Source organism: Nicotiana sylvestris, chromosome 5 (genome assembly GCF_000393655.2).
Source record: "Nicotiana sylvestris chromosome 5, ASM39365v2, whole genome shotgun sequence".
Classification (NCBI taxonomy): domain Eukaryota; kingdom Viridiplantae; phylum Streptophyta; class Magnoliopsida; order Solanales; family Solanaceae; genus Nicotiana; species Nicotiana sylvestris.
This window is the reverse complement of record NC_091061.1, coordinates 98,182,882-98,203,987: the sequence shown is the minus strand read 5'-3', so window position 1 is coordinate 98,203,987 and position 21,106 is coordinate 98,182,882. Positions and strand designations below refer to the sequence as shown.

Genomic DNA, 21,106 nt, shown 5'->3' with positions numbered 1-21,106 from the left:
CACGGTTAACAATGATAAGTGGCTATAACTAATTGAAATTGTTGTTAGCGTTGAGAAGTTAAGCTTGAGATTGAAGCATTATTTGTGTATTCACTTTCATTCTTATTTATGCAAAAAAGTAGAAAAAAGGGGCCTCTACCACTATTTTTTTTTCCCTTTCTATTTTATAAATAAATACATTACAAATACTGTCTATTTTTCAAATACATCCATAAAAGTGGCTTTCTCCTCAAACTTTCCCACTTGTGCAGCAGCTCAAACGGCCCAAACACTGAATCTCATATAGAAGACACTTCAAACGCTAATTTACCACTTTACCCTCAAAATGCTCGCATTATCACTGTCATCACCACTATAAAAAGCAGCACTGTCCCAAAACCCTAGTTCCTCTTTTTCACAACCCTAATTCCTCACCGTTTCTTCCATATCGAACGAATTGAAGAGGTATGATTTACTCACACACCTTCTTCCAGTTGCTGTTTCAGATCCTCTTTCATTTTGTTTACTAATTTGGTATCGCGCTATAGACATTGTAATTTCTTTTTTATTTTATTTAAATGTTTTATAAATCCTCGGTATTTTATGTTGTGATGGAAGATGGCGTGTTTATGATGATACTATCCAGAAAAGGGAACACCATTTTACCTCTTTGCCATTTTATTTGAAACTGTTGCTAATTCGAAGAGTCAAACTATTTTTTTCATTAATTCTCCTATAACGTTTTCTAAATATTCTTTTAATATGAGAATTGTGATTCATAGTATTTTTTTAAATTTATTCTGTGCTTTTTAAGATTTTTAGTTTCAGAAGTTCTGATTTTTAGATGTTTTTCTTTTTAGGACAGAGAAAATACTATGATATCTTTTAAGGTAGTATCATTTACTTAGAAACTGTTGGTAATGCTATTTTGTGATTGGGTTGAAAGTTGGTTTAAACAGGTGATGGCTCCGAAGCAGCCTAATACAGGGCTATCTGTTGGGCTAAACAAAGGCCATGTTGTGACCAAGAAGGAATTAGCTCCACGTCCTTCCGACAGAAAAGGGGTGAGTTTTTGAATTCTTTGTTTTGCATGTCTCTGTTGTTTTCTAATGGTGATAGCTCGGGCTTGTATTGTTTGGATTTGAATCTATCTGCATATTTTTTAAACTTCTACCTTGTCTGCGGAGCATATATACACAAAGGACAGGATATTAGTTGATCTGAACTCTGAACAAGTCGTAGAAATTGTTAAACAGTAGTGAGTGTTCACAAGATGTCTTTGATAGATGTTTCTGTGGCTACTATGTGTGGGGGTGCGAGAGGGAACTTTTTGTATAGTTCTCTATGGCATATTGGGCTTCATTGCACACAACTCTGGCTTTTATAGCACAGGGTTTAAAATTGTAAATAGTTGATTAACTTTTGAGAATTTAGACTGGCAGATACAGATGATTTTCCTAGTCTTAGAGGAAAATGGCTAAACTTTTGATTTTGGATACCAATTTACAGTTTATTGAATTTGGGAGCTGAAGTTTTGTTTGATTTGGTAGTCTTATAAGAAAATGTTGAAACTTTAGATTTTGGACCAATTTGCAATTTATTGGAGTTGGGAGTTGAAATTTTGTTGGTATAGGAAGAGTACACTTTGGACGTTATAGAATATGCAAGTATGTCTTGTGCTAGAATGGGTTGGATGTAGTGTCAGGACAAAGATATATCCCTTTGAGAATAAAGGGGTGAATAGTCGCTCATATACTCCTTATAGACTGTATGCTGTCTTGTTGAAGTGTACTGTCTCTTACAAAAAAACATGATCAAATAATTTCTAGCTGGAATCTGGATCAATGTGTGCTATGCTTTTGTCTCGTAATTGAACATGTTTCACTTGCATATTTTGAGCACATCATAATCTTCTTTCCATTTTATTTGTTTTTAGAAAACAAGCAAAAGAGTCCACTTTGTGAGGAGCCTTATCAGAGAAGTCGCTGGATTTGCTCCATACGAGAAAAGGATTACTGAGCTTCTTAAAGTTGGAAAGGACAAGCGTGCCTTGAAGGTAGCCAAGAGGAAGTTGGGCACTCACAAGAGGGCAAAGAAGAAGAGAGAAGAGATGTCTAGTGTTCTCCGTAAGATGAGGTAATGTCTTGTTTTCTCTTACCATTCAGTAGAGGGAGGAAGTTAGTATTTACTAGTATTATTCTGTTGCTGAAGAGTGTTACAAACCCTTGCCGGTTGGCTCATGTTTCATTTCTTTTTCTTTTGGACTTTTACAGGGCTACTGGAGGTGGTGAAAAGAAGAAATGAAACCTGTATGGTTGATAATTGAAGAACCCAGTTAGTTAATTCACTAGCTTTTATGTTTGCAATGTATTTTCGTTTTCAAGAAAGAAGACTTGTGATTAAAATTTCCCGATTTATGTTCCATGAAGATTTTGAAATTAGTGATATTTTAGACATTTTTGCCAAGTGCATGTTTTTCTGGTAATACTAGTGTTAATTATCTGCTTTTGCTTGTGCCTTGCTGTTACCATAGCTCTACTGAAATGAATTTGGACGTGTATGGCTGATTCAGTCGCTTCCTTTAATTTAGTTTTTGTCACCCTTTGGCGGCTATGAATTTTTTTAAGCATTTTGTGCATGACTAAAGTATAGATTGTTTTGCATTCAGCTCCTGTTGGCCCTGTTATTCACAATATTATTAGGTTGGTCTGGGTCTTTATAACCATGATACAATAGGGATAAAAGTCTAGGCCATATTCCAAATGCTTGGAAGGGGAACAGCCAAATAGCCTTTTGCAGTGTATTATTTCAAGGTTCATATTTGAAAAAGGCATGCAACGGCAATGTAATTGTGGTGTTGGTGTCTGCGTCATCTCTTCCATTGAGGAAGAGATGAAAGAGTAATTTAACTAAAATTTGCACAATTTTTTTTTACTTCAACTTCAAATACTTGTTAGTTCGGTCTTGGTAAAAACTTCAGCGTAGCTGGAGTATTAATACCATTATTAACTTAAAACGTTGAAACTGAAATGCTAGGGAAAAGAAGTGTAACAAGCCTTGCTTCAACAACGATTCAATGTCATTTTGTGGAACTTGCGGTTGAAGCATATCGAGGAAATTGTTTTTTTAGACATCTTTGCGTTGTTCCACGAAATATAGTACTTTAATTTTTTGTGGACTGTCAGAGATAACCAATCAAAACCAATAAATTCGTAGCTACGAAGGCACAAAAAACGCCAGCATTCTCGGGCAGACAAGGAGAACAAGTTGAAAATAACAAGTGAATATAAGGTAAATAAATGGCAAAGGGCAGCGAGGAGACCGCAAGGACAAGCAGTGCATACTTAAGTTATACTTCTAAGTCTTTTCTTTGTTTAGATTTGGTTTATTTTCAAAATATCATTATTAACTTAAGACGTCCAAGTTGATCCTCCATTTGGTGAGATTATTTCTCTGAACTAGTTTCTCGTCATCTTGAAAACTAAGTAAAGTCTAAAACCTGCACAAAGAAGAAGAAGAAGAAGAAGAAGAAAGAGAGTTTCATGAAAATTTCATCAATAGATCCAACCGACAAACTCATATATACTTTGTTTGAATTGGCAATGCGAATTCCATTAAGCATTGGCAGAGTAATTTATATACCCGTCCAGCTACTTCAACAGTCTTTCATTGCATTCAATCCATGCAAGAGTTTCACGAATCATATTCTTCTTCTTAGAACTTATACTTAATTACTTGTTTTCCTACAAAATATGATCTATTGAATGATTACTGTCATTATGTTAGCAAAACGTCTGTTATTGTTCCTGACATTCACAAAATCAATGTAACTCTTATCAGATAGGTAGCAAATCTTTTATGTACATAACCTGTGGCAACTAACAACCTAACAAGTATGTAGAAATATTTTGTGATTTCGAGGTGTACACTGACCTGCAAACTTAAATTGTCTTAGTATAAAAAGGAGCAAGGAAACTGATTGTGCATGCACCTATGATTCTAGTTGTCATAGCCTGATAGTCTTGTACGAAAATTCAGCATTGCTATTCAATCACATAATTTCAAAAGGTATTTGGAAACCTAGAAAATCAGCGGGACTCAACTAACTGGACAATACAAAGCAGATGTTCGAAATTGATTCCTTTAGAAGTAAAATGCGGTAAATGAACATGTTATTCTTTTTATTGCTGGTAGTTAGTCTGACATTGTCTCCTTATTAATTTTGATTTTTCATTAAAGAAAAAGTTGAAGCCAAACAGAAACTGACAGCACCAGGTTTCCTAATTAGTCCCCTCATGGTTCAAGAAATCAGCTAAGAACAAGGAAAAAGCCTGCATGGATTAATATACTTCATGATGACATGTCTTATTGGTGTCAGTCAAATCCAATCCTGAACTGTATAAAAAATGCAATGAGAACAGCAAGATCCTAAGGGCACCATATATAAATTTTTTGTTTGATTGTCTAAAGGCACAAAATCTAATCTAATAAAAGGAAAAAAAGGGGGAGGTCAGGGAAGAAAGGTGAGATATAAGATATAAATACTCGATTTAAAAGTCATGGAAGAGCATGAGAGCATCGTCAAGATTCATTAGGGAGGATTCCAAAGTAATCCGGACTTTTCTTAGGCGGTTGTATCTGTTGTGCAGTTCACTGTGCAGTTCCTTTACCAGCTTCTCTCTGGGCATCTGAAGAATCTGGCACACATGACAACAGTTAAGATATTAGAGCATGTGAATCCAATAATAGTCAATGAAGGGGAAGGTAAATGCAAGAGAGCTTTTTCATATATGAAGGAGATTTCCAGTTCATGCAAGAACGGTGATTTTAGCCGACATTCCTTTTAGCATTAATTTTTTCGTGGATTTCTACTTCAGACAAGAAAAATAAAAGGGAAAAGAACTTGCACAATTCCTTCAAGAACCTTTCCTAACTATGGTCCAAACCATAGATGTAGCAACCGAAGTGGTGGTCGTGACAATAATGAAGTTAATGGCAAGACATAGGAACAAACAAAAAAGAAAAAAGTTTTGCAACTTGACCTCAACATGAGACCAAGGCAATGTGAAGCTGAGGTTGGCCTAAACCTAATTCACTCAACTCTACCCCTCAGGGGTAGGAAAACCCAACTGTAACTCTGAAGTTGAAACCATATGACATTCTCACATTCTGTGAAATCAAAGCAACAGACAATTTGTATTTAAGGCCCAGTCTTCCACATGCGGCGCAATAGATCAGTCCTTCCGCTCGAGGGAAAGCAAAAAGTAAAATGGTCCAATCCTCACCCCGTTACGTCAACTTTCTACAGCCTCTCCAAATAACATATGTAGCTTAGAATTTCCCTAGATACTTGTATTCTTTCTTGACATGCATGTTTACATGACCGAATGCTATCATTTCAATATCAGACTACCCCACTATATTTGAATTATTACTTTAGCCTAATGATTTCCCATGTCTGCAATAATTTGCCCCATCTACCAGATTTCAAACACGAATCAAATGGATCGCTTATTATTTCCTTTCTTATTCCTTTATTTGTTAATCTTCCATCATGATTGACGGAAACAGGAAATGACAAGTTCTTTTCCAGTATATCATTCTTGATATTGTGTTTGAAAACTTAATCTGCCCGGCAACCGAAAAAAGTGGAAGAACCACAACTATGTTTAAAGTCGCAGAATAGACAACTAATTCACATTCAAGTTGCATTCAACGTAAACGGTTCATGCCTCAAAGTGGAATTAGAAAGACTGTTTTGTTCCCTTTGAACTCCTTTTTGGTTTGTGTCAGTCTCTAGACACACTAATTCTTAGCCAATTGATATGTATGTCTTACACAATCAAAAGAAGAACTTCGTTGTCAGTCAATCATCTTTCATTAGAAGATACAGAACCTAAAATGAAGGATGGTCCCAAATGCATATTGTTCAACAACAAACCCAGCGTAATCCTGGGGTCTAGGGAGGGTAGTATGTACGCATACCTTACCCCTACCTTGAGAAGGTAGAAAAGTTGTTTCCGATAGACCCTCGACTCGGGAAAGAAAAAAGATAAAAAGGGTAAAAAGGCTCAGGAAGGATAAAAAGGAAGGTGTAACAACAAGCAGCAACACCAACAAACCAATCAGAAAACTGAAGCGAAAGAAACAACAAGTAATAACAGAAATATAAGAATAAGACAATATAATACTAACACTAAGTAGTGCACTAAAACTACTGGTATGAACAAGGCAAACACTCGGCTACCTAACCTTCTACCCTAATCCTCGACCTCCACACCTTCCTACCAAGGGTCATGTCCTCGGTAAAAAATGCATACTGTTCGACAATCATAAAATAACTAATTATTTGGTTCATTAATATAGACATTATCTGTCAACCTACACTTGCAGAGTTCATTAAAATAGAAGATAAACGAAAAATAACAAAATAACGTGCAATAGACAGAAGAAGAACATTGATAGGTGAGCTCTGTAAACAAACCTCTTTTTCCTGTTCTTGCTCATGTGTTATTCTCAATCTCAAATTAAGGGCAGCATGGTACATTTCATCTAGAACATGTTCCCAAAGAGATTGCTTATTAATTTTCCACAGTATGAATTCTGATTGCCTTGCTCCACGTGCAATAACTTTCTGGAGTGAATGGGGGAATATCATTAGTATGTGTTAGAAGCTTTGTTCAATGCAATCTCTCTCTCTCTCTCTATATATATATATATATATGTGTGTGTGTGTGTGTGTGTGTGTGTATGCATGTGCTTGCATGTCTTACAAAGAAAAGAAGAATAACCAGCTTTCTTCAATATAAGTCGCAGTTGGAAAATAAAACAATTTCGAGCTTGTCATTTTGATTTGTATTTTGTCCCTCTTGACATATTATGTCCTGCAAGTGCAAGCCCATTAGGGGGTTTGAAACACCTTCAACTTTCTATATCTTAGAACGAAAAGCATATTAAAGCTTGAGTTAAGATTTTAGATCAGAAGGCTCCTTAACAACTGATTATCTAATGTAGCACAGGAGGGCAACAAGGAGAAATTCCCCGTTGCATAAGTGGGTATTTATGCTATCTCATGCAGCTACTTATTGTATCCTTTGTTGACCTTCTGACCTTAGTTGATTGTGAGATTTATTGGCGCTGTGTGAAGGTTCACTATTATCCACCTTCCTTTTCTTGCTTCACTATGGATGGAGACCTTAAAAGATGTGAGGGAATTGCTGCTGAAGCAAGGATGTGTCTAGTTAGTAGCAATGTTTCTGCTTATAGAAAGAAAGCCAGCAGGAAGAAGCAACCATTCTCCTGTACTTCTGATGAATCAGAATGATCGTCACGCCCTAGATTCTTGAGATTTTAAACAACTGATAGATTTTCTTATTGAGAAGCTTAACAATTCACCCGCTTTGCATAATCGGGTAATTTTGCTGGGTTATCCAACTTGAGCTAAAATTTAAGCCCCCCCCCCCCAAAAAAAAAAAAACACACACACACACACAAAGAGTTTTGTGTATGGATCTCTACTGCGAAGCACAGAATCAACAAAGTTGTGCACAGTATCTGGAACTTCCAAAGGATACTCTTTCTATAAGTACTTCCAAAGGATATTTTTGCTGCTTAAATAAAGATCTTTTTTTTAGCTCTATGAATTTCAGGGTATGCACCAGGTGTCTAGAAATGTCTCATTTTGATCAGCGAAATACAAAATTTTACTTTCAAAAAGAACAAATTATCTCGTGGATTACGTGAGACGAGAATAGATTAGCAAGAGCACCTCCCCTGGAATGCATCCTGAGATCGGAAACATACTCAAATCAATCCCCACCATGGGATAGATCAGAGTAAGGCATGTTACACTATTTAGCAAGACATAAGATATACTTTATAGCATGTTAGAAAACAGCACTTACCCTCCCTTCATATTGGCTTTAGCTATCTTAAGATGCAGAAGCAAGCCAAATATGCCTTTTTGCTGCTTCCATGACATTGGCATAAGACAGCAAGAAAATCCACAAAATAATTTCGAGATATTTTTTATTCTACTCTCAAAGGTCTTCAATTTTAAGGAAGCATTCCAAACAGGAGATTTTCTTCTTCTATTACAACAGAAGCCCAGAAATATATTACCTTCATCTCCAAGTAGTCATCTTTCCACAGCTTAAATAGAATCTTGGCTGCATCTTTCTTTTCAACAAATGTGGTATCTGAAATCTGAAAAGAAAACAGTATTGTAAGATTGCTTTCATCTCATTTATCAACAAATTGTAGCGTGCAAAAAGAAAACCTTCAATCACCCAAATATTCTGTAAAAACTCAAACAAGAAAGCACTTCAACATTGTTCTTATATGATGCATACTTTCTCAGGAGCCTCTACATGTCAGCAATAATTTCAATGGAACACAGTTATTTCCAGAAATATCAGATCCAAACCCCTTATCTCTCTATATATCTAGATTTCAAATATATATATATAAGGTTTTGCCAACCTACTACATGGCCATCGTAGGTTAGCATTGTACCCACGATTCTCCAAAATACCCCTGTTAGTACATTAAATATAAGGGTTTTTCTGTCTTTAACCCAACTTTCTTCAGCTTTGTGAGTTGCAATTTGCTACAGCCATTCCTCCTTTTTTTAAAGTAAAGATATATACTGAAAAGGTACCAAGATGGTATAGAAAAAGTTACAGGTCATAACTGCAGCTCTCACTCCAACATACTACATGTTTTCACCTAACAAGTGTAAAAATTCCGAACACTGATCCATCTTATCTAAGGTATTACTATGACACCAAAAATACAAGTTCTTGATACATTTGTTTTTGACCCTAGGTATCTGCAGCCTCCTCCCCTCTACAGCCATCCATCTTCAAGTATGTGGGAGAAAACAAATTGAACTTTGGCAGATGGTTGAACTCCAGCAGCCAAAGGAAACAAGGATGGGCAACAGGACAAACACGGAAATGGCAGCGCTAGGATCTGAGAATCCAAATAGCTTTTCCGAGCTGCCCCACTTTTGGCTGAACTAAAAGCTCCCCAGAACTGATGAAGCCACACAATAATGTTTCGCAAAAACAAAAAAAAAAAAAAGAAATCAGTAACTTTTGCCATTGAAACATATTTTCTAACAGTTGATGCAAAATTCGGTTTTACTCACAATTAGAAATTGGAAATCCTCCCGTTTGACAGAAAAGTTGCAGTTCGTTGGAAACAATTGGTAGTCCAGTCTTAACAAGAGCTATTGAATTTGTGTATGAAGGCTTGAGGGTGGCTGGTGGTTTTTGTTGGAGTCCTCTGTGATTGGTACTGGCTGCTTGGAGGTGTTGTTTGGGCAGAAAAATAGTGTTTGCGTATGGAGGTAGCTGTGAGCTCTCTTAAGGTGATGAGATAAGGAATGCCTTGTGGTGGTTTATTCGTGGTGGAGAGGGCTGTCGGGTGGTGATGGGGCAACAGTGGTGACTGTTGTTCAAGGAGAGGGTGAACTGAAATGGACTCCAGATGATGCAGGGGAGAGGGAATGAACTGGGGTAATTCAAAAAAGACAAAAATGCCATATACTTAATGAGTTGGCAGGGACATTTAAAGAAATAAAAAAATGGGGAGAGTGCTATCCTACTACACTCTTCCTTATTTAAAAAAAAAAGAAAAGAAAAAAGAAACACTCAAATCTTCTAATCTGTTCAATTTTTACTTATTCCCTTCATACTTCTAATGATTTTTATTGTTAGCTTCAGTTTTGTGAAATGTGTTGCTACATTTGGGGACTAAATGTTTTGAAGGCCTACATTAAAACTTACATTTGCTAGAGTAAATTACAATTTAGAGAACCAAAGAGATATAAACTCCCAGTTCCTGCACTAAGCAATGCATATTTCTGGGTGAAGTGAACTTGGCATTTTGATAATAAAATAAAGCTTTTGAATAAAAAAAATAGGAGAAAACTGAAATGATAGTCATCAATTAAAGTTGATAGCAAACAAATAAACCAGTTTCAACGAAAAAATATAGCTATCTATGCCTAATGATTTCACTGAAGTACTTTTCGTCCCTCAACAACATTAGCTGGACTTGATAATAGATGTTTTAAGGACTAAAAAGAAACAGGGAAGACAACCCATGATAAACAAGATCTGGCAAGTACAGAGCAGCCTCATTGCCATTTATTTATTTATTTATTTCTCTCATAAAGGAGGTGTCTGGACCCGCTTGTGGGCACCTTGAATGTTTCACCGCGTAACTGCTACCTCTTACTAGTGACGTACCAGGTGACTCCGTCAACCAAAGCTTAGGCAGATGGGGAAAAATCACATAGAGTTTTTTTGTCTCTACTGAGATTTCAACCTGGTCTCTGATGGTTTTCACCCACTTCATTGACCTCTACACTACATCCTTGAGTGCCCCCATTGCTACTTATGTAGCGAACGATTCGTAGAAATCTAGCATGGGTAATGAGTTCAAATTAAGTTGCCTTTAAATCAACATACATTCAGCAAGTCTGTGATACCTTATCAGTTTCAAGAAGACGATCAGCTTTTGACAGTAATCTGAACATCCTGTAGGCCTCCCTTCCATACCTTTTTAATACAATGCATTCCACCTGCAAGTTATAGCATATTGAGATGAAATAAGCCAGATTTTAGCAAATTGAAACAGTAACCTTGGTCTATAAGTTTGTAACCAACCTCTTCAATGCGAGCCTGTTCAATAATGTTCTTCAAATCTGTAGACACATAACTATCAGTCGTTATAATGGAAATCAAACACCAGCATCCACAAGGTATTGGACTTTGCTCAAGATTATATTACAATGAAAAGTCAAGTATGGATAGATATGCTTACCTACACTATAAGTTTCATCTATTGCCATCAATGGGGTTTCACATCCTAATTCAACAAGGGAAGCTCTGATACGCTCCAAATCCATACCAAGACCACCATCCCTCTTTATCACCTCATCATAAATAGCATTTATGGACTGAGGAACTGCAAATAATGATTTCAGATTTCAGTGAAAAAATATAATGACCAACACATTTAGAAGGTGGGATAAAAGAGTCGTGAAATTTAAAGCCAAAGATAACACTACAATGAAACAGCTAAAACATGAATATGATATTCATCAACACAAATTGCTACCTTTCACAAAAACAAACCAAATGCAAATTTTTGGCACAATATCTTAAGCAAGTACACAAATGTAAACTGTACAGGCCACGGCTTTTACTCAATTACAGACCTTATCATACAGAAATTACTCAACTACAGAAAAGTATAGAAGCAAGCATGCCACTGTTGTGCATGTCTCTGAAAAGGGTCTATAAGGCTCAGGCTCCAGTCTAGAAAGTTATCCATATATGAGTAAATGATTCAACATGAATGTACCATCACAATAAAAACTCAAGATGTTAAAGCCTCAAAAGCAAGGCCGAAGATTAAAGTTGGCAGGGTTTCTATTTTATGAAGAAAAGTTGGTGAACATTGTAGATGTGAAATATCATGTCTTTTTATGTCATGATGCTGGCAATCCCTCATCTCAAACATATACATATGCATCAGTTGTCACCATGCACCCGCCCATAGTTGAGCATATTATCATCCAAATCTTCTTCTTCCTTTTTTTTTTGACAAATGCAAACTTTAGTTTCTATTTATCTGTTAGTAATATCAGCAAGAGGTCAAAGACATGTTTCAAATTAATTGACCGGTAAATGAAATCCACACTCACCTGAGTTATCAATTCTCACTTTAGTCTCAGAATGTCTACTCAACTCCAGGGTCGCAGCAAGCACAATGGCAGCATCATTGTTGACACGTACTTTCACATTTGCAACGCAAGCCTACAATCCATACAGTTTGATAATAGCTGTGATTCTAGCAAGGCATGTTTGGGATTCTAAGGAGATTTCAATTCTACTGTTTTCTTTGATGGTTTAACGGTTTTTGTGAAATAACCTAACAATGACACTAATTTGAATGTATTGGTACTCCATCACAAGAAGTTGACAGACCAACCTTGTGCCTTAAGCGGCGAATAAACTCTTCAAAATTGGCACGCCAGAGTACTTTATTTTCATCTGTAGCCAGCAGTTCTGTGTTTGACTCTAAATTATCTTGCTTCCGCTAAAATCACAAAATAATAGATCAGCCGACTAGCAAAATAGATATCTATAATGAAAATGTTATACCAACCTTTGTGCCAAGAGTCACAACCGTATTCTTTTTGTCCGTTGTTTCCACAGAAGCCTCGTTCCAGGTGACTGTTTCAACTAAGAATCTCATGGATTCCATTGGAGCTGCTGCTGCCAAGGCTCGTTGTTCAATGGTTTGTTTTACAATCTGTTTTCATCAGTAAATACAAAATCAAGAACATGAACGGTAAAATACCAACTTAGATAACTTTTTCTGCACTATATTTTGTTATCCAACTTACAAGGATGCTAATACTGGTAGCAGCATTCTTCTTATTAAAAAAGGAAGCAGCATCTCTTTGTTGATTTGAAAGAACGCTTCATGATTGCCCAAAAATTCTATAGATATAACCTACATTCCTTTCTTGAATCCCTATGCTAGTACTCCCTGCATTACTATTTGTAGGACAGTGTTTGACTGAGGATTTAATGTCATTTTTAGAACGAAGAAGATGCCCGAAGAGTGGAGGTGGAGCACGATGGTTCCTCTATACAAGAACAAGGGTAATATCCAAAATTGCAATAACTATCGAGGTATCAAGCTGCTTAGCCATACTATGAAAGTCTAGGAGAGAGTGGTAGAGCTAAGGGTGAGGAAGAGGGTGTCTATTTCCGAAAACCAGTTTGGGTTTATGCCGGGGCGTTCGACAACAGAAGTCATCCACCTTGTTAGGAGATTGATGGAGCAGTATAGGGAGAGAAAGGACTTGCATATGATGTTCATCGACTTAGAAAAGGCATACGATAAAGTTCCAAGGGAAATTTTGTGGAGCTGTTTGGAGGCTAGAGGTATACATGTTGCCTACATTAGGTTGATTAAGGACATGTATGATGGAGTAAAGACCCGAGTGAGGACGGTGGGTGGGGACTCAGATGATTTTCCGCTTTTTTTTTATAAGGTAAATTGTATTAATCAAAAGGGAGAGAACTCCCGTATACAGGAAGTATACCAAAAAGTAGAGAATTTACATCAGAACATGATTCTCTACAAAAGACGCCCAATCTTCTATACAAGTAGGGGCTATATGAGTGCACCAAAAAGCAATCGAAGATAAAAGACTATTCTTAAGATGTGAAAAAGTAGACTCAATCCCCTCAAAAGCTCTCCTATTTCTCCCCCCCCCAAACTATCCACATGAGAACCAACGGGGCAAACTTCCACGCCTTTTGCTTTCTTCTTCTACGGAAACCTGCCCAACTATATAACATTTCCTTTACGGTGATTGGCATCACCCATTGAAAACCAAAAAGGTTCAGGATCACCCTCCACAAAGCCGAGGACACAGGGCAATGCAACAAAAGATGATCAACTTCTTCCCTGAGCTTTTACACATGTAGCACCAACTAACAAGTGTAATTTCTCTCTTTCGCAGATTCTCAGCAGTCAAAATTACTCCCCTCGCCGCTAGCCATGCAAAAAAGCACACCTTCGTGGGCGCCTTAAGAATCCAGATCGAGGAGTATGGAAAAGAGGCCTCATTTCTCACCAACATACTCTGGTAAAAGGACTTTACGATGAACAAATCATCGCCATGCAAACCCCATCTCCAAGAATCACAAGATGGCTGGGGCCTGTCTTGCCCATATAGCAGTGTCAATAAATCTTGGAGCTCTGCAATCTTCCAATCTTGCATGTTCCTTCTAAATGAGAGGTCTCATACTATCCCCCCTTCATGCCCCTTACGAATTTGTTGGACCATCAATTCTTTCTGGTTTGAAACTCTGAAGACGTGGGAGAAGGAGACCCTCAGAGTATCCTCTCCACACCACCTATGATTCCAAAAGTTTATTCTCCTTCCATCTCCCACCCTGTAAGTGACGTTACCACTGAAGGATTCCCAATTCTTCATGATACTCCTCCACATGCCACACCCAAAAGGTGTTGTGATTGTCTTGGTCCTCCAACCCCCTCCCGTGGAATCGAACTTTTCTACGATGACCTCCCTCCATAGAGCATGCTCTTCTACCCCGAATCTCCACAGCCATTTCCCCAACAAAGCTCTGTTGAATACCCTAAGATCTTTTACTCCAAGTCCACCCCATTTCTTTGGGGAAGTGACTGTCTGCCAATTCACTAGATGATACTTTCTAGTTCCATCCGCCGCATCCCAAAGAAAATTCCTTTGAAGCCGCTCCAGTTTTTCTGTGATGCTCACAGGAGCTTGCAACAGGGACAGGTAATAGGAGGACATACTCGATAAAGTGCTTTTGATAAGCACTTCCTTTCCGCCTTTTGACAAGTATCGTTTCTTAGGGGTGTGCATTCGAATCGGTTTATCGATAAATCGAATCGATTATTTGTTATCGGTTTATCGATTTATCGATTTCGATTTCGAAATTTTCCTTATCGAGTTATCGATTTCGATTTTGTCCTCTTCAGTTATCGGTTTATCAATAAACCGATAAGACCAACTTTTTTTCGTTATCGGTTTTTGTTAGAATTGTACCGAGTTAGTCAAGCTTTTAAGGTTCCAATCGATAGCCAAAAAAGAACCAATCTATTTTCTTCCAAATCGACCGTCTCAAACTGATACAACTCTACATATGCCTTCCTCCATCACCTTCTTCATCTCTGACTATAAGTTCTCTCTTCTCCGTCGTTCTATTTTCTCATTCTCCTTTTGATCTTCTTTCACGGACTTTTCATGTACAACTCTCATGGCTTCCTCAACTTCTTTTAATTTTCTTTCCCTTACACCACAAACTTTTCTTATACATAGGCCTACGGAGAGATAACAATACAAAAAAGACCAACTTTTTTTTATACTGCTGGAGTATTGGTGGCATACATTTGATCTCTTACTTTAGTTTCGTTGCATGTGCTTGTTGACACAATTTTTATGTTATAAACGATGTTCGTCTTATTTTAGCTTCTTTTTGTCCATATTAGTTAGGCATGTTTATAGCGATATACTTTCCGTGGAATCCCACAAATTTTCTTATTGGTGTAATCGATAAGCCCCAAAAATCGATAAATCGAAATCGAAAAAATCAAAACCTTATTGAAACGATAACGATAGGCATATGTATAAATCGATAATCGATAAGTAATTATCGATAAGGGTCAAAATCGAATCGATAAATCGTATGCACCCCCCTACCGTTTCTGCCAACCTGCTAATCTTTTTTCAACCCTTTCGATCACTGGATTCCAAACCGTAGTATCCTTATGCGAAGCGCCTAATGGGAGATCCAGGTAAGTAGTGGGAAGGGAGCCCACCTTACATCTAAGAACATAAGACAAAGCATCAATGTTAGCAACCTAACCCATAGGGAAAATTTCACACTTGCCGAGGTTGATTTTGAGACCTGATACTATCTGAAACCACTGCAGGACCTGTTTCAGATAGGTCAACTGATCCATATCGGCATCACAGAAAACCAGGGTGTCATCCGCAAAAAACAAATGAGAGACTCTTCGGGCACTGGGCACCCCGATCGGAGCTGAGAATCCTCTCAAGAAGCCTCTGCCCGCCGCACGATCCATCATTTTACTCAGAGCATCCATCACTAGAATGAATAGCATGGGGGATAGGGGGTCTCTTTGCCTGAGACCCCTGGAGTTGTCAAAGAAACCACACGGGCTACCATTAACCAGGACAGAAAATCTAAATGAGGAAATGCAGAACTTGATCCATCCTCTCCATCTTGCCCCAAACCCCATCCGCAGCATAATGAAATCCAGGAACTCTCAATTGACATGGTCGAAAGCCTTCTCAAGGTCCAACTTGCATAGTAAGCCGAGATCTCTATTTTTCCTTCTGGAGTCTACAAGTTCATTTGCCACTAAAGCTGCATCCAGGATCTGCCTACCTTCCACAAACGCATTCTGAGAGGACGAAACGGGCATGTCAAGAACCTTCTTGAGTCTGTTGGAAAGCACTTTAAATGTTGACGATTTTCCGCTTATGATGGGGTTGCATCAGGGGTCGGTAATCAGCCCTTTTTTCCTCTGACAATGGACGTACTGACGCGCCACATCCAATGGGAGGTGCCGTGGTGCATGCTATTTGCAGATGATATTGTATTGATTGACGAGATGCGAGGCGGTGTGAACGCGCAATTAGAGGTATCGAGGCAGACTCTGGAATCTAAAGGTTTCAAGCTGAGCAGGACCAAGACAGAATACTTGGAGAGTAAGTTCAGTGGCGAGACTCGAGGAGGGGAAGGGAAGGTGAGGCTGGACTCGCAGGTCATCCCTAAGAGAGGTAGTTTTAAGTACCTTGGGTCTGTTATTCAGGGGGATGGGGAGATTGATGAAGATGTCACACATCGTATTGGAGCGGGATGGATGGAATGGAGACTCGCTTCCGGTGTTTTGTGTGACAAGAAGGTGCCACCGAAACTTAAGGGTAATTTCTACAGAGTGGTGGTAAGACCAACGATGTTGTATGGGGCTGAGTGTTGGCCAGTCAAGATCGCTCATGTCCAGAAGATGAAAGTAGCAAAGATGAGGATGTTGAGATGGATTTGCAGGCACACCAGGTTAGATAGGATCAGAAATGAAGTTATTCGCGATAAGGTGGGTGTGGCCCCTATTGAGGACAAGATGTAGGAAACGCGACTTAGGTGGTTTGATCATGTGAGAAGGAGGAGCACAGACGTCCCGGTGAGGAGGTGTGAGAGGTTGACATTGGAGGGCCTACGAAGAGGTAGAGGTAGGCCAAAGAAGAGGTGGAGAGAGGTAATTACGCAAGACATGGCGCAACCTCAGCTGACCGAGGACATGACCCTTGATAGAAGGTATGGAGGTCGAGGATTAGGGTAGTAGAGCAGGTAGTCTAGAGTGTTCATAACAGTAGTATTGGCACACAGTCTCACTTTTTGTTAGTAGTAGGTTCTTATAACTAATCGTTGTTTTCTTTCATTGTTGATCACCTTACTATCTTGTTGTTTTTATTCTGCTTTTATATGGCTTTTTGGTACTGTCCCTTCTTGTCTATATTTCCATTAATGTGGTGCTTATACTTTCCTGAGCCGAGGGTCTATTGGAAACAACCTCTTTATCCTCACAAGGTAGGGGTAAGGTCTGTGTACACACTACCCTCCCCAGACCCCACAGTGTGGGAATACTGGGTATGTTGTTGTTGTTGTTGTTTGACTGAGGATGGCATTTAAAATATTATTTTTTACTTATGTATTATTAGTGGCAATGGACAAAATATTAAAGTACTAGTTGAAAATTTAGTTTGACAGTGAAAATAGCACACCAAAGTCTAAAACTTTGACTTTATGGATTTGAATTTTTGGAAGTTGTTAAAGTTGGATAGAAATAGAATTGTGTCAAACATTTTGGAATGATCCAAAATCGAAAGAGTGCCATATAATTGAAACAACTGGAGCATTTGTTTTACACTGTGAACAGTGCTATCAAAGGTGAAAAGTACAAAAAAGTTCTAAGGTCCGTTGGGGCTTTAAGTGAAAATTGCAAATGAAATGTGGGCTTTAATGGGGAAAGGTGCAAGAAAAATACAAATACTTATGTGTAGTCTAAGACTAATAACTATAAGTATGAATAACAAACATATGGACAAGGAAATTGAAAAAAATTGCAATAAAGTGAAATATCAATTTTCTAGTGTCGCTTCCTTAAGATTACACTCATTAGCAAGGAAAAGTATGTCTTAGTGCCTTGATGACGACATTGAAGCGCCCGCTAAGTAAGGGCGAAGTGCTCAACATGTTTTGTGCCTCACTTCAGGGCATAAGCACGCTTTAAGAGCGTCTTTGACAGCACTGACTGTGAATCTTGTCTCCTATCTCTTTTTCTTGTTTATTGTCATTTTCTGTGACTTCAACATGCATTCCTCAGTTTCAAATGATAAATGAAAGTACACTATAAAATATTGATGAAGCTTAAATTTAATCTTTTTTTTCGAAAGCTGCTTAAAAATACTCCAATTATGACTGACCTTTTCCAATTGTAGATAGGCTCTTATTGGGAAGAAAATTATGTCTTGTAAATAAATAATTTATGGAAAAACATATATGGTACTGACATAGCCTTTGCCCTAAGACACTTATGAGTTTAAGTAAAACAGTCAAGAATTGAACCAAACTTCTTAGCCAATTAGACAAGGAACTCCTCAATTTGTTATGTTTTATTGTCCATCATAGCAAAAGCTTCAATGACTTGTTGTAAACTTGTACATGAGAGTGATATGGGAATATCTAGTTTTAAACTCAGACGGTTCGACCTCTCGTAAGAAGATTTGCTGGTTAATAGAAGAACAGAGAAGTATGCTATTGCTCGCAAAAATCACCATGACATTTACTTGCAATCTATGATTAACAGTGCCAAAGCACATGCTGAATTAAGAAGTTCTTAATCTTAAGAAGAAAAGCAACGATTGCACAAATTTCTAGAGTTAAATTAAAAATGCAGCGGAAAACCAACATCACATGGAGTCATCAGGTCTTTCATGGAAAACAGTATTGAAAAGAAGTTGTCATCATCATAATAAACTTTGACACCAGAGTACCTTGGCAGATTTAGCACCTTGTTTCTTTGCAGCAGTTTCGTCTTCAGCTGGTGGACCAAGAAATGGTTCAGGGGCAGGACAGCGTTCCACGAATCGAGCGTTAACTAGCTTGTTGAAGTTATCTCGTGCAGCTTCAGCGCTAGAATCTCCTGGATAGTGACGAGGACCTCTTAAAGTAAGAAAGATGTTTAGGATATGCAGCTTCAGCTTTTAGAAGATTGACAACCCAACTTTTGTTGCTTCAGGTTCAAGTAATCATAATCAAGAAACAAATAAAAATGCAAATTGTGGTTATGAAATAGAACAGGAGTGCCTGCTGTTTGAATTATGCAATAGCTTCCGGTGATCATAAAGCTCAAAAGTTGCTTTACGTACGAAGAACATAGATGTCTATAATCAGAGTTTACAAGACACACTAGAAAACTACAGAAAGGATAATTCTTTCACCTTGATTTGATGTCTGCTTGAATCTATCTATAATTTGGTTGAGTGAAAGCCTACCATGTTGAAGCAACCCTTCAAAAATCTCTTCACACTAGAAAACAAACAAACAAACACATTCAATACCATAAACATAAAATATAATCAGCTCGAAGTACGGCAACAGAAATTAAAACCAAACGATAACCATGAAACTCACTTCTTTTCCGCCCTCTTTTCCTACTTTTTCTCCGAGTACCTCAGACACAATCTCTAAAAACTTAGGGAACCTCAATTTATGGATTATGTTGTCAAATAATGCCATGTAGTTTGTAATAACTTTTGGTGCCTCCCCAAATGCACCTAAATGGCAATCAATATATCAGATATCAAGTAACTTCTCATTATCTATCCTCAAATTTTAAAGAGTTTTCAGTTATATACATTGTGAGTATAAAGAATTTTTTTAAACTATCAGGTCACCAAAGGATATCTACAGATAAAAGTGGCCTGACCGTGTAAAAAATCCTTACATGATGGTGTATATAAATTAATTGAAAAGGCTACTAATTTGTAATATGAGAAAGTAGTACTATTGGCATTAGTGACAGTACCTTCTTGTTGAACTGCAAAGGCTTGAACACAATTGTGATGAATAAGAACAAGTAAACAGTTCCTAACATTCTCTCTGCTAAGCTCTGTGAAACGTACAATTTGTGCTAATGATTGAGTTCCTCGTTGCAACAGACACTCGCAAACTTTCTGCAAAAATTATCAGAAGATGAATTAGAAATCAACAAATTGATTTTAGTTAAATTGAAAAGCATCTACAAAGTTTGTGCATAAGAGGATAGAGTAACCCTAAAAGGGAAGAAAAATTAAAACATAGAAATCTTTAGACATAGGTCTTAGGTTTTTACAGCATTAAGATCGCCGAAGTAAGAAGAGATGAGATAAACAGCGAGTTTGATGCCGTGCGGTGACACCATTGCGGCCCACTCTGCTTCTCTACTGACAGAGAGGAGAGCGATAGGGAGAGAGAGCGTGACAGAAGAAACGGAGGCGGGAAGAAGTGATGGGTTGAAAGTGATGAAAACGAATATAAAAATAGAGGGTTTACTAACGTCAAGGGTCCATAGCTCAGTGGTAGAGCATTTGACTGCAGATCAAGAGGTCACCGGTTCGAACCCGGTTGGGCCCTTTTACTTTGTTATAGTATTATTTTTCATCTATTTTACTTGTTACTGGTTTTTACTGTTACTTGTTACTGTTATGTTGTTGTTCCTTGTTGTGGTTGGTTATTAGTAATACTTTAGAAATATATTTTTACTTTTTAAAGAACGAAAAAGTTTTGCTTACTATTATTATGCGAGTTAGTTTTGACATTTTAGCGTACTACTTTTATTCTTATTTCACATTTTATATTACATATAATATATAAATTCCCACATAATTATGCATGTAGTATTTACGAGAAAATTATTAATAGCAACCAAATATTGTATATTTGTTGAGAATATTAAATCCCATCAAGCTCCTCGAAACACAAATATGGCATCAAGCCAAACCTTACATTTTTTAGCCGACAAGAATCCTCATTGATTAAGAAAGATATTTTGTGGAATAAATAGATTGACAAAGAATTACTAAACCTCCCTCGAAGCCATGAAGTCTCAGAACTCTTATTCCAAGAACCAGTGATAATTTGAGATTGAACTATATGAATTATTGGTTTAATTGTCATTTAATTCAAACACAATTAAATTGATACGGAACATTTTTTGTAAAGCCAAAAATTAAAATTAAATAATAAAATTATATTTGAATGATCAAGTTTAAGTTTAAGTGCAAATATTAATAAATAAATTGATAGATTAGCTCTACCCAAAATTAAATCTTTATGCTATAACGGGGTCCTAATTTGTGTGTGGTTCTTTCGGGGAGTTGTTGTTGTTGTTGTTGTTCTTTCGGGATCATCTATTTTCCGGTTCTTATGTTGTTGTTATTATTTTTACTATATTTTTGTTGATGATATTAATGTAT

General features: G+C 37.5%; 2 protein-coding genes and 1 non-coding gene across 6 annotated transcripts; 2 read left to right on the top strand and 1 right to left on the bottom strand.

Annotated features, from left to right (window-relative positions):
* Positions 1 to 245: 245 nt before the first annotated feature.
* On the top strand, positions 246 to 2,445 carry LOC104218879 (large ribosomal subunit protein eL36y-like). 2 transcript variants are annotated; one of them, XM_009769468.2, is made up of 4 exons: positions 246 to 444; positions 939 to 1,043; positions 1,916 to 2,115; positions 2,253 to 2,445. In XM_009769468.2, the coding sequence occupies exons 2-4, from the start codon at positions 942 to 944 to the stop codon at positions 2,281 to 2,283; spliced, it is 333 nt and encodes a 110-aa protein (XP_009767770.1). In that variant the 5' UTR covers positions 246 to 444; positions 939 to 941; the 3' UTR covers positions 2,284 to 2,445. The 2 variants fall into 2 exon arrangements, with proteins under 2 accessions (XP_009767770.1, XP_009767778.1); XM_009769476.2 differs by having other exon boundaries at positions 358 to 444; positions 926 to 1,043.
* Positions 2,446 to 4,292: 1,847 nt separating this feature from the next.
* LOC104218863 (uncharacterized) lies at positions 4,293 to 20,119 on the bottom strand. 3 transcript variants are annotated; one of them, XM_009769451.2, is made up of 14 exons: positions 19,984 to 20,119; positions 19,678 to 19,825; positions 19,284 to 19,426; positions 19,091 to 19,178; positions 18,644 to 18,792; positions 12,163 to 12,309; positions 11,986 to 12,093; positions 11,699 to 11,810; positions 10,813 to 10,956; positions 10,656 to 10,693; positions 10,478 to 10,570; positions 8,101 to 8,184; positions 6,464 to 6,613; positions 4,293 to 4,676 (listed from the first exon to the last, which is right to left on the bottom strand). In XM_009769451.2, the coding sequence occupies exons 1-14, from the start codon at positions 20,050 to 20,052 to the stop codon at positions 4,530 to 4,532; spliced, it is 1,620 nt and encodes a 539-aa protein (XP_009767753.1). In that variant the 5' UTR covers positions 20,053 to 20,119; the 3' UTR covers positions 4,293 to 4,529. The 3 variants fall into 3 exon arrangements, with proteins under 3 accessions (XP_009767753.1, XP_009767760.1, XP_070030645.1); XM_009769458.2 differs by lacking the exon at positions 19,284 to 19,426 and having other exon boundaries at positions 19,984 to 20,108; XM_070174544.1 differs by lacking the exon at positions 4,293 to 4,676 and having other exon boundaries at positions 6,565 to 6,863.
* Positions 20,120 to 20,192: 73 nt separating this feature from the next.
* Positions 20,193 to 20,264, top strand: TRNAC-GCA (transfer RNA cysteine (anticodon GCA)). The gene has a single exon. It is a non-coding gene; the product is annotated as a tRNA-Cys (tRNA).
* Positions 20,265 to 21,106: the final 842 nt, after the last annotated feature.